Consider the following 13163-nt stretch of genomic DNA (forward strand, 5'->3'; position numbering starts at 1 on the left):
ATCTATGCCGGTTTTGACGCGGAATCGGTCTATGCCGGTTTTGAGACGAAATAATACTATTTGGCACAGATTGACAACGAGTGAAATCCAGCGACCAATGTAGTCCCAACAGACGTATAATAGCTCAAAAGTAACAAATATGCAGACTAGAACATCAGAGGATTTATGCCGGAGGAGGAGCTATGCCGGTTTTGAGACGAAATAATACAATTTGGCACAGATTGACAACGAACGAGTGAAATCCAGCGACCAATGTAGTCCCAACAGACGTATAATAGCTCAAAAGTAAGAAATATGCAGACTAGAACATTAGCGGAATAGATCTATGCCGGTTTTGAGACGAAATAATACAATTTGGCACAGATTGACCACGAACGAGTGAAATCCAGCGACCAAAGTAGTCCCAACAGACGTAGAATAGCTCAAAACTATCAAATATGCAGACTAGAAAATCAGCGGAATTGATCTATGCCGGTTTTGAGACGAAAGAATACAAATTGGCACAGATTGACCACAAACGAGCCAAATTCAGAGTCCAATGTGTTCCCAACAGACGTAGAATAGCTCAAAAGTATCAAATATGCAGACTAGAACATAAGCGGAATAGATCTATGCCGGTTTTGAGGCGGAATCGATCTATGCCGGTTTTGAGACGAAATAATACAATTTGGCACAGATTGACCACGAACGAGTGAAATCCAGTGACCAAAGTAGTCCCAACAGACGTAGAATAGCTCAAAAGTATCAAATATGCAGACTAGAACATTATCGGAATAGATCTATGCCGGTTTTGAGACGAAAGAATACAATTTGGCACAGATTGACAACGAACTAGTGAAATCCAGCGACCAATGTAGTCCCAACAGACGTATAATAGCTCAAAAGTAACAAATATGCAGAATAGAACATTAGCGGAATAGATCTATGCCGGTTTTGAGGCGGAATCGATCTATGCCGGTTTTGAGACAAAATAATACAATTTGGCACAGATTGACAACGAACGAGTGAAATTCGGCGTTCAATGTGGTCCCAACGGACGTATAATAGCTCAAAAGTAACAAATATGCAGACTAGAACATTAGCGGAATATTTCTATGCCGGTTTTAAGACGAAATAATACAATTTGGCACAAATTGACCACAAACGAGCCAAATTCAGCGTCCAATGTGTTCCCAACAGACGTAGAATAGCTCAAAAGTATCAAATATGCAGACTAGAACATTTGCGGAATAGATCTATGCCGGTTTTGAGGCGGAATTGATCTATGCCGGTTTTGAGACGAAATAATACAATTTGGCATAGATTGACGACGAACGAGTGAAATCAAGCGACCAAAGTAGTCCCAACACAGGTATAATAGCTCAAAAGTATCAAATATGCAGACTAGAACATAAGCGGAATAGATCTATGCCGGTTTTGAGGCGGAATCGATCTATGCCGGTTTTGAGACGAAATAATACAATTTCGCACAGATTGACCACGAACGAGTGAAGTCCAGCGACCAAAGTAGTCCCAACAGGCGTAGGATAGCTCAAAAGTATCAAATATGAAGACTAGAACATCAGCGGAATCGATCTATGCCGGTTTTGAGACGAAAGAATACAATTTGGCACAGATTGACAACGAACTAGTGAAATCCAGCGACCAATGTAGTCCCAACAGACGTATAATAGCTCAAAAGTAACAAATAGATCTATGTCGGTTTTGACGCGGAATCGATCTATGCCGGTTTTAAGACGAAATAATACAATTTGGCACAAATTGACCACAAACGAGCCAAATTCAGCGTCTAATGTGTTCCCAACAGACGTATAATAGCTCAAAAGTATCAAATATGCAGACTAGAACATTAGCGGAATAGATCTATGTCGGTTTTGAGGCGGAATCGATCTATGCCGGTTTTGAGACAAAATAATACAATTTGGCACAGACGTATAATAGCTCAAAAGTAACAAATATGCAGACTAGAACATTAGCGGAATAGAACTATGCCGGTTTTAAGACGAAATAATACAATTTGGCACAAATTGACCACAAACGAGCCAAATTCAGCGTCCAATGTGTTTCCAACAAACGTATATTAGCTCAAAAGTAACAAATATGCAAACTAGAACATTAGCGGAATAGATCTATGCCAGTTTTGAGACAAAATAATACAATTTGGCACAGATTGAACACGAACGAGTGATATCCAGCGACCAATGTAGTCCCAACAGACGTAGAATAGCTCAAAAGTAACAAATATGCAGACTAGAATATTAGCGGAATAGAACTATGCCGGTTTTGAGGCGGAATCGATCTATGCCAGTTTTGAGACGAAATAATACAATTTGGCACAGATTGAACACGAACGAGTGATATTCAGCGACCAATGTAGTCCCAACAGACGTAGAATAGCTCAAAAGTAACAAATATGCAGACTAGAACATTAGCGGAATAGATCTATGCCGGTTTTGAGGCTGAATCGATCTATGCCGGTTTTGAGACGAAATAATACAAATTGGAACAGATTGACAACGAACGAGTGAAATTAAGCGTTCAATGTGGTACCAACAGACGTATAATAGCTCAAAAGTAACAAATATGCAGAATAGAACATTAGCGGAATAGATCTATGCCGGTTTTGAGGCGGAATCGATCTATGCCGGTTTTGAGACGAAAGAATACAAATTGGAACAGATTGACAACGAACGAGTGAAATCCAGCGACCAATGTAGTCCCAAAAGACGTATAATAGCTCAAAAGTAACAAATATGCAGAATAGAACATCAGCGGAATAGATCTATGACGGTTTTGAGACGAAATAATACAATGTGGCACAGATTGACCACGAACGACTGAAATCCAGCGACCAATGTAGTCCCAACAGAAGTAGAATAGCTCAAAAGTATCAAATATGCAGACTAGAACATTTGCGGAATAGATCTATGCCGGTTTTGCGGCGGAATCGATCTATGTCGATTTTGAGACGAAATAATACAATTTGGAACAGATTGACAACGATCGAGTGAAATCCAGCGACCAATGTAGTCCCAACAGACGTATAATAGCTCAAAAGTAACAAATATGCAGAATAGAACATTAGCGGAATAGATCTATGCCGGTTTTGAGGCGGAATCGATCTATGCCGGTTTTAAGACGAAAGAATACAAATTGGCACAGATTGACAACGAACGAGTGAAATTCAGCGTTCAATGTGGTCCCAACAGACGTATAATAGCTCAAAAGTAACAAATATGCAGACTAGAACATTAGCGGAATATTTCTATGCCGGTTTTAAGACGAAATAATACAATTTGGCACAAATTGACCACAAACGAGCCAAATTCAGCGTCCAATGTGTTCCCAACAAACGTATATTAGCTCAAAAGTAACAAATATGCAAACTAGAACATTAGCGGAATAGATCTATGCCAGTTTTGAGGCGGAATCGATCTATGCCGGTTTTGAGACGAAATAATACAATTTGGCACAGATTGAACACGAACGAGTGATATCCAGCGACCAATGTAGTCCCAACAGACGTAGAATAGCTCAAAAGTAACAAATATGCAGACTAGAACATTAGCGGAATAGAACTATGCCGGTTTTAAGACGAAATAATACAATTTGGCACAAATTGACCACGAACGAGCCAAATTCAGCGTCCAATGTGGTCCCATCAGACGTAGAATGGCTCAAAAGTAACAATTATGCAGACTAGAACATCAGCAGAATCGACCTATGCCGGTTTTGAGACGAAATAATACAATGTAGCACAGATTGACCACGAACGAGTGAAATCCAGCGACCAATGTAGTCCCAACAGACGTAGAATAGCTCAAAAGTAACAAATATGCAGACTAGAATATTAGCGGAATAGAACTATGCCGGTTTTGAGGCGGAATCGATCTATGCCAGTTTTGAGACGAAATAATACAATTTGGCACAGATTGAACACGAACGAGTGATATTCAGCGACCAATGTAGTCCCAACAGACGTAGAATAGCTCAAAAGTAACAAATATGCAGACTAGAACATTAGCGGAATAGATCTATGCCGGTTTTGAGGCTGAATCGATCTATGCCGGTTTTGAGACGAAATAATACAAATTGGAACAGATTGACAACGAACGAGTGAAATTAAGCGTTCAATGTGGTACCAACAGACGTATAATAGCTCAAAAGTAACAAATATGCAGAATAGAACATTAGCGGAATAGATCTATGCCGGTTTTGAGGCGGAATCGATCTATGCCGGTTTTAAGACGAAAGAATACAAATTGGCACAGATTGACAACGAACGAGTGAAATTCAGCGTTCAATGTGGTCCCAACAGACGTATAATAGCTCAAAAGTAACAAATATGCAGACTAGAACATTAGCGGAATATTTCTATGCCGGTTTTAAGACGAAATAATACAATTTGGCACAAATTGACCACAAACGAGCCAAATTCAGCGTCCAATGTGTTCCCAACAAACGTATATTAGCTCAAAAGTAGCAAATATGCAAACTAGAACATTAGCGGAATAGATCTATGCCAGTTTTGAGGCGGAATCGATCTATGCCGGTTTTGAGACGAAATAATACAATTTGGCACAGATTGAACACGAACGAGTGATATCCAGCGACCAATGTAGTCCCAACAGACGTAGAATAGCTCAAAAGTAACAAATATGCAGACTAGAACATTAGCGGAATAGAACTATGCCGGTTTTAAGACGAAATAATACAATTTGGCACAAATTGACCACGAACGAGCCAAATTCAGCGTCCAATGTGGTCCCATCAGACGTAGAATGGCTCAAAAGTAACAATTATGCAGACTAGAACATCAGCAGAATCGACCTATGCCGGTTTTGAGACGAAATAATACAATGTAGCACAGATTGACCACGAACGAGTGAAATCCAGCGACCAATGTAGTCCCAACAGACGTATAATAGCTCAAAAGTATCAAATATGCAGACTAGAACATTAGCGGAATAGATCTATGCCGGTTTTGAGACGAAATAATACAATGTGGCACAGATTGACCACGAACGACTGAAATCCAGCGACCAATGTAGTCCCAACAGAAGTAGAATAGCTCAAAAGTATCAAATATGCAGACTAGAACATTTGCGGAATAGATCTATGCCGGTTTTGCGGCGGAATCGATCTATGTCGATTTTGAGACGAAATAATACAATTTGGAACAGATTGACAACGATCGAGTGAAATCCAGCGACCAATGTAGTCCCAACAGACGTATAATAGCTCAAAAGTAACAAATATGCAGAATAGATCTATGCCGGTTTTGAGGCGGAATCGATCTATGCCGGTTTTGAGACGAAATAATACAATTTGGCACAGATTGAACACGAACGAGTGATATCCAGCGACCAATGTAGTCCCAACAGACGTAGAATAGCTCAAAAGTAACAAATATGCAGACTAGAACATTAGCGGAATAGAACTATGCCGGTTTTAAGACGAAATAATACAATTTGGCACAAATTGACCACGAACGAGCCAAATTCAGCGTCCAATGTGGTCCCATCAGACGTAGAATGGCTCAAAAGTAACAATTATGCAGACTAGAACATCAGCAGAATCGACCTATGCCGGTTTTGAGACGAAATAATACAATGTAGCACAGATTGACCACGAACGAGTGAAATCCAGCGACCAATGTAGTCCCAACAGACGTATAATAGCTCAAAAGTATCAAATATGCAGACTAGAACATTAGCGGAATAGATCTATGCCGGTTTTGACGCGGAATCGGTCTATGCCGGTTTTGAGACGAAATAATACTATTTGGCACAGATTGACAACGAGTGAAATCCAGCGACCAATGTAGTCCCAACAGACGTATAATAGCTCAAAAGTAACAAATATGCAGACTAGAACATCAGAGGATTTATGCCGGAGGAGGAGCTATGCCGGTTTTGAGACGAAATAATACAATTTGGCACAGATTGACAACGAACGAGTGAAATCCAGCGACCAATGTAGTCCCAACAGACGTATAATAGCTCAAAAGTAAGAAATATGCAGACTAGAACATTAGCGGAATAGATCTATGCCGGTTTTGAGACGAAATAATACAATTTGGCACAGATTGACCACGAACGAGTGAAATCCAGCGACCAAAGTAGTCCCAACAGACGTAGAATAGCTCAAAACTATCAAATATGCAGACTAGAAAATCAGCGGAATTGATCTATGCCGGTTTTGAGACGAAAGAATACAAATTGGCACAGATTGACCACAAACGAGCCAAATTCAGAGTCCAATGTGTTCCCAACAGACGTAGAATAGCTCAAAAGTATCAAATATGCAGACTAGAACATAAGCGGAATAGATCTATGCCGGTTTTGAGGCGGAATCGATCTATGCCGGTTTTGAGACGAAATAATACAATTTGGCACAGATTGACCACGAACGAGTGAAATCCAGTGACCAAAGTAGTCCCAACAGACGTAGAATAGCTCAAAAGTATCAAATATGCAGACTAGAACATTATCGGAATAGATCTATGCCGGTTTTGAGACGAAAGAATACAATTTGGCACAGATTGACAACGAACTAGTGAAATCCAGCGACCAATGTAGTCCCAACAGACGTATAATAGCTCAAAAGTAACAAATATGCAGAATAGAACATTAGCGGAATAGATCTATGCCGGTTTTGAGGCGGAATCGATCTATGCCGGTTTTGAGACAAAATAATACAATTTGGCACAGATTGACAACGAACGAGTGAAATTCGGCGTTCAATGTGGTCCCAACGGACGTATAATAGCTCAAAAGTAACAAATATGCAGACTAGAACATTAGCGGAATATTTCTATGCCGGTTTTAAGACGAAATAATACAATTTGGCACAAATTGACCACAAACGAGCCAAATTCAGCGTCCAATGTGTTCCCAACAGACGTAGAATAGCTCAAAAGTATCAAATATGCAGACTAGAACATTTGCGGAATAGATCTATGCCGGTTTTGAGGCGGAATTGATCTATGCCGGTTTTGAGACGAAATAATACAATTTGGCATAGATTGACGACGAACGAGTGAAATCAAGCGACCAAAGTAGTCCCAACACAGGTATAATAGCTCAAAAGTATCAAATATGCAGACTAGAACATAAGCGGAATAGATCTATGCCGGTTTTGAGGCGGAATCGATCTATGCCGGTTTTGAGACGAAATAATACAATTTCGCACAGATTGACCACGAACGAGTGAAGTCCAGCGACCAAAGTAGTCCCAACAGGCGTAGGATAGCTCAAAAGTATCAAATATGAAGACTAGAACATCAGCGGAATCGATCTATGCCGGTTTTGAGACGAAAGAATACAATTTGGCACAGATTGACAACGAACTAGTGAAATCCAGCGACCAATGTAGTCCCAACAGACGTATAATAGCTCAAAAGTAACAAATAGATCTATGTCGGTTTTGACGCGGAATCGATCTATGCCGGTTTTAAGACGAAATAATACAATTTGGCACAAATTGACCACAAACGAGCCAAATTCAGCGTCTAATGTGTTCCCAACAGACGTATAATAGCTCAAAAGTAACAAATATGCAGACTAGAACATTAGCGGAATAGATCTATGCCGGTTCTAAGGCGGAATCGATCTATGCCAGTTTTGAGACAAAATAATACAATTTGGCACAGATTGAACACGAACGAGTCATATCCAGCGACCAATGTAGTCCCAACAGACGTATAATAGCTCAAAAGTAACAAATATGCAGACTAGAACATTAGCGGAATAGATCTATGCCGGTTTTGAGACGAAATAATACAATTTGGCACAGATTGACAACGAACGAGTGAAATTCAGCGACCAAAGTAGTCCCAACAGAAGTAGAATAGGTCAAAAGTAACAAATATGCAGACTAGGACATTAGCGGAATAGATCAATGCCGGTTTTGAGGCGGAATTGAGACGAAAGAATAAAATTTGGCACAGATTGACAACGAACGAGTGAAATCCAGCGACCAATGTAGTCCCAACAGACGTATAATAGCTCAATAGTAATAAATATGCAGACTAGAACATTAGCGAAATAGATCTATGCCGGTGTTGAGGCGGAATAGATCTATGCCGGTGTTGAGACGAAATAATACAATTTGGCACAGATTGACCACGAACGAGCCAAATTCAGCGTCCAATGTGGTCCCATCAGTCGTAGAATGGCTCAAAAGTAAGAATTATGCTGACTAGAACATCAGCGGAATCGATCTATGCCGGTTTTGAGACGAAATAATACAATTTGGCACAGATTGAGAACGAACGAGTGAAATCCAGCGACCGAAGTAGTCCCAACCGACGTATAATAGCTCAAAAGTATCAAATATGCAAACTAGAACATTAGCGGAATAGATCTATGCCGGTATCGATCTATGCCGGTTTTGAGGCGAAATAATACAATTTGGCACAGATTGACCACGAACGAGTGAAATCCAGCGACCAATGTAGTCCCAACAGACGTATAATAGCTCAAAAGTAACAAATATGCAGACTAGAACATTAGCGGCATAGATTTATGCCGGTTTTGAGGCGGAATCGATCTATGCCGGTTTTGAGACGAAAGAATAAAATTTGGCACAGGTTGACCACGAACGAGTGAAATCTACCGACCAATGTAGTCCCAACAGTCGTAGAATAGCTCAAAAGTATCAAATATGCAGACTAGTACATTAGCGGAATAGATCTATGCCGGTTTTGCGGCGGAATCGATCTGTTGGGTATTCGATTTTGTCCACTCTTTTGTTAAGAGAAGAAGAGATGAGTTGTCTACCTAACCTAATTTTGTATTGTATGTTCGAGTTCAAGAGAAAAAAGGTGCATGCGGTATGCGGTACAGAAAGATTTTATATACTTTTCTTGGTGGTCTTTAATGTAAAAAGCCGTTTTCGTTGTTAATAAACTTGTTAAAGTGAATTGCCCTGACTCCTTATTTAGAAACATCGACAGTCAGTATCCATCGTGTTTAATAAGACGGGTAGTTTTATTCAGAAACGCGATATTTGTGGCGACCGTGACAGGACTGTTGATGGTTAATGTTCATAAGGGGCTTTACTGATGTTCTTGGAAAAAAAAACAGCTCAACCAGTGACTAGAGACAGTGTAGGCCTATCAAACTTTTACCGGGTTCCTTTTGTGTTGTTATTTGAACTGCTGGAGATATTGTATCGGGTTTGAGATGGCACCTAATGTTGAAAGTAAGAAGAAAAGTCGTACCGTTTTACGCAGTAACTTTACGCGTACCGCCAATAAACTTGAGGCTCGTCTATGTGAAGTGTGTCCAGATGATAATGGCATTCGTATTTCCTGGGACATGCTGCAAGCCAAGTTTGAAACCCTATCAGTAGTAGAGGGTGAGTTTTTTGAGCTTTTGTTGGAGGAAGCTTATGAGAGGGAGTTGGAAGCTGAAGTACAGGGCCGGGATGAATATCTCAGGAAGTTTACCGCACTTAAAGTAAAAGTGAATGGTTTTTTGGAGAATATCTCCCAATTAAGTAATCCAACTGCAATTACTAGTCAGCCTTTAAACGTAAGTAAACGTAGATTTGAATTGCCAAGAATTGAATTCAAACATTATGATGGGAGTATTAGAGATTGGTTAGCATTTTGGGGTCAGTTTTCCAAGATTCATGATGATCCTTCGATTGATAATAGTGACAAGATAGAGTACCTGTTTCAAGCCACATTGCCTGGAAGTAGGGCAAGACAACTGGTGGAGAGTTATCCAGCTATGGGGGACAATTACTATAAAATCATTGAGAGCATGAAAAATAGGTTTGGACGAGAAGATCTTCAAATTGAGGTATATATAAGAGAGTTGCTAAAACTAATAGTGTCCAACACATCTTCACCAGGTAAGATGGATATTTGTGTACTCTATGACAGGTTAGAAACCCAGTTAAGAGCTCTAGAAACATTGGGAGTCACTTCAGATAAATGTTCAGCCATGTTATTCCCTTTAATTGAATCATGTTTATCTCCAGAATTGTTACGTGCTTGGCAGCGTTCAGCAAGTTTTGACACATGTAGAGAAGATGATCCAACACTGACACCCCTAGAACAGCGACTAAAAGGACTAATGGCTTTCCTAAGGCGAGAAGTCGAGAATGAAGAGCGAATCAACAGGGCAACTGAGGCTTTTGGCCTAGCAGGAAGTTCAGGACAGTCCAAAGGGGAAAAAAATGTCCAGAAGCGTACCAAGGATAGGAGTGGAGGCGAACCAACAGCTTTGGACCTTTTAAACACTAATACAACTGGGTGTATATTTTGTTCTGGAGAACATGCGTCAGAATTCTGTTTTAAGGCCCAACAAATCAGTCTGGAGAAAAGAAGGGAGACAGTGAGTAAGAAAAGAGGTTGTTTTCGCTGTTTGAAGATAGGTCACCAGGCAAAGCAGTGCAGAAAACATTTAAAATGTCTAGTATGTAGTAGGTCTCATGTAGTTTTGATGTGTCCAGCTATTCCGGCTGAAAAGAGTCATGGACCTAAGGTGCTTTCTGATGCTGCAGAGAGGGTTTTGAAGAATGATGAGGTTGTAAAAGAGCCTGCCCTGGCCAACTACACTCAATGCCCAGATCAAGTATTTTTGCAGACCTTAAGTTTAACATTGAAGGGTCCCCAAGGACAGAAAACGGTAAGAGCTTTAATTGATTCCGGTTCTCAACGTTCCTATATTCTTAGAGACACCGCAGCACAGCTTCAATACCGGCCTAAGCGAACTGAACAAATTGCCCACTGCTTGTTTGGTGGCTCTGAAATGGTGGTGGGACACAGTTGTTATAATGTTACAGTTTTTGGAAAGAACCGTTCCCTGGAGTTTGAAGTTTTGGATCAAGCAGTAATCTGTGGAAGTTTGAGTTCAACGCTGCATGAACCATTAAAAAGTGAATTACACTCATTAGGGATCGAAATTTCAGATAAATTTCAGTCAGGGCCCATAGAACTGTTACTAGGTGCAGACATACTAGGGAGTTTCTTTACAGGAAAGCAAAAAGTGTTGCGATGTGGATTGGTTGCTCGAGAAACTTATTTTGGCTGGACCCTAGTAGGAAAAACGCAAAGTGCAGAGACACGTTCTAGTACAGTTACAACTACTCTAAACCTTTTAGTAAAGAACTGTTCGCTTCCAGAGTTATGGGAACTGGAGACTATTGGTATAAAAGAGCCCTCGGATAAGAAAACCAAGGAAGAAGCTGCGTTAGCAGCGAGGGATCTCTTTTTACAAACAGTTAAAGTCAACGACGAGGGACGCTATGAGGTGAGGTTGCCATGGTGGGACGATCACCCCCCCCTGCCCGATAATTATCAGTTGGCCCAAAAGAGACTGAATTCAGCTGTTAGAAAATTGAAGTCAGAATCCCTTTTTGAAGAGTATGGTCAAATTTTTCATGAATGGACAAAAGAGGGCATTATTACTCAATTGGATCCAGGTATGGTTGACCATTTTGTAGGACATTATCTGCCTCACCGACCGGTGATAAAGGAAAACAGCGCTACCACCAAGATTAGGCCTGTGTTTGACGCTTCATCACATGAAAAGAACACGCCCTCCTTGAATGACTGCTTAGAGAAAGGGCCAAATTTAATTGAGCAGATTCCAGCCCTATTAATGCGTTTCAGGGAGAATAAAATGGGGGTGGTAGCCGACATAAAAAAGGCCTTTTTGCAAATAAGTGTCCACCCAGAAGATCAAAAATTCCTGAAGTTTTTATGGATTGATGTTAGCGGACAGGAAATAGTTTATCAGCACCAACGGGTGGTTTTTGGCGTAAATAGCAGCCCATTTTTACTTGGGGCTACTTTGGACCTCCATTTAAGTAGATGTTTGGAGGAATTTGATGGTGACACAGCCAACTATTCGAAGCAGACGATTGAACGCCTGAAAAGAAGTTTCTACGTAGATAATTGTGTCACTAGTTTGGGAAATGAAAAGTCCGTGAAACAATTCATCAGAGAAGCGACTACAGTCATGGAAAAGGGATTATTCGAGCTTAGAGGGTGGGAGCACACTCGCAATGCAAACTTGGAAGAGTTCGAATTGGTAGAAGCTTGTCCAGTTCTGGGACTAAGTTGGAATCCTCAGGACACTCTGAGCATTCATGGTAGTTTCTTTGAAGATATCAGTATGGACAATTTGGTGGTGACAAAAAGGCAGATACTCTCTATGGCTCAGAGGGTTTTCGATCCGGTAGGTTTTGTGACTCCGGCCACTTTAACCCCGAAAGTTTTGTTGCAGAAGCTGTGGGAGAAGAACTTGTCGTGGGATGCCCCAGTTGACGACGACACAACGATCAAGTTCAAACGATGGGCCAGCGAGTTGCCTTCCTTGTTAAGTATTGAGATACCACGTTGGATTATGGCTGGAGTTGGAGAGTCACAAAACGACAGTTTACATACATTTTGTGACGCAAGTAAAGATGCCTACGCCTGTGTAATATTTTTGCGTACTGTACGGGACGGGCAAGTATCTGTATTTTTAGTAGCCTCTAAGTCTAGAGTGGCCCCCCTAAGAAAGTCTGGGTCCAAGATGACAATCCCTAGATTGGAGCTGCTGGCAGCCACTATAGGAGCCGGTCTGTACTCAAGTTTGAGTATTAACTTAGAGCAGAAAATACCAGCCTATTTTTGGAGTGATTCCTCGACAGTTGTAAGTTGGATTCAGCGGCGAGAAGAATGGGGTGTTTTCGTTTGGAATCGGGTGAAGGAAATACGAGATTTGACAGCGCCAGAGGACTGGCGTCATTTACCTGGTTCCTTGAACCCTGCGGATTTGCCTTCACGAGGCTGTTCTCCAAAGGAATTGCTTGAGCTGAGATGGTGGGAGGGCCCATCATGGTTGTATGAAGATCCATTAGCTTGGCCCTCTACGACAGATAATGCATTTTCTGCTGTTAACTGGAAGATAATTGAGCGTGAGTGGGAAAATGAGTGTTTGAAACACATTTTTGAAATCCTCACTAAATTTCTTATCCCATGACATTAAAAACGCTACAAAAAGAGGTACAGTCAGGAAGAAAAGCGGTGTCAAAGTTTGAACTGCCAGAAACACTGTTTGGAAGGACAGACAGGGACAAAATCGTGTGTAAAACTCACTTGGAGTGAGAAAATGAGTGTTTTAAGCACATTTTTGGAATCCTCATTAAATTTCCTATCC

The 13163-nt window shown here is 40.9% G+C and overlaps 1 protein-coding gene across 1 annotated transcript; it reads left to right on the forward strand.

Annotated features, from left to right (window-relative positions):
* Nucleotides 1–9188: 9188 nt before the first annotated feature.
* On the forward strand, nucleotides 9189–12921 carry LOC145740019 (uncharacterized; the record flags this gene model as incomplete). Its single annotated transcript, XM_081995330.1, has 2 exons — nucleotides 9189–11088; nucleotides 11140–12921. Coding segments are annotated over exons 1-2 (3682 nt in total), but the record flags the coding sequence as incomplete, so codon positions are not given.
* Between the last annotated feature and the right edge of the window lie 242 nt (nucleotides 12922–13163).

Source organism: Ips typographus, unplaced genomic scaffold (genome assembly GCF_016097725.1).
Source record: "Ips typographus isolate SLU unplaced genomic scaffold, UJ_Ityp_2.0 IpsContig99, whole genome shotgun sequence".
Taxonomy (NCBI): domain Eukaryota; kingdom Metazoa; phylum Arthropoda; class Insecta; order Coleoptera; family Curculionidae; genus Ips; species Ips typographus.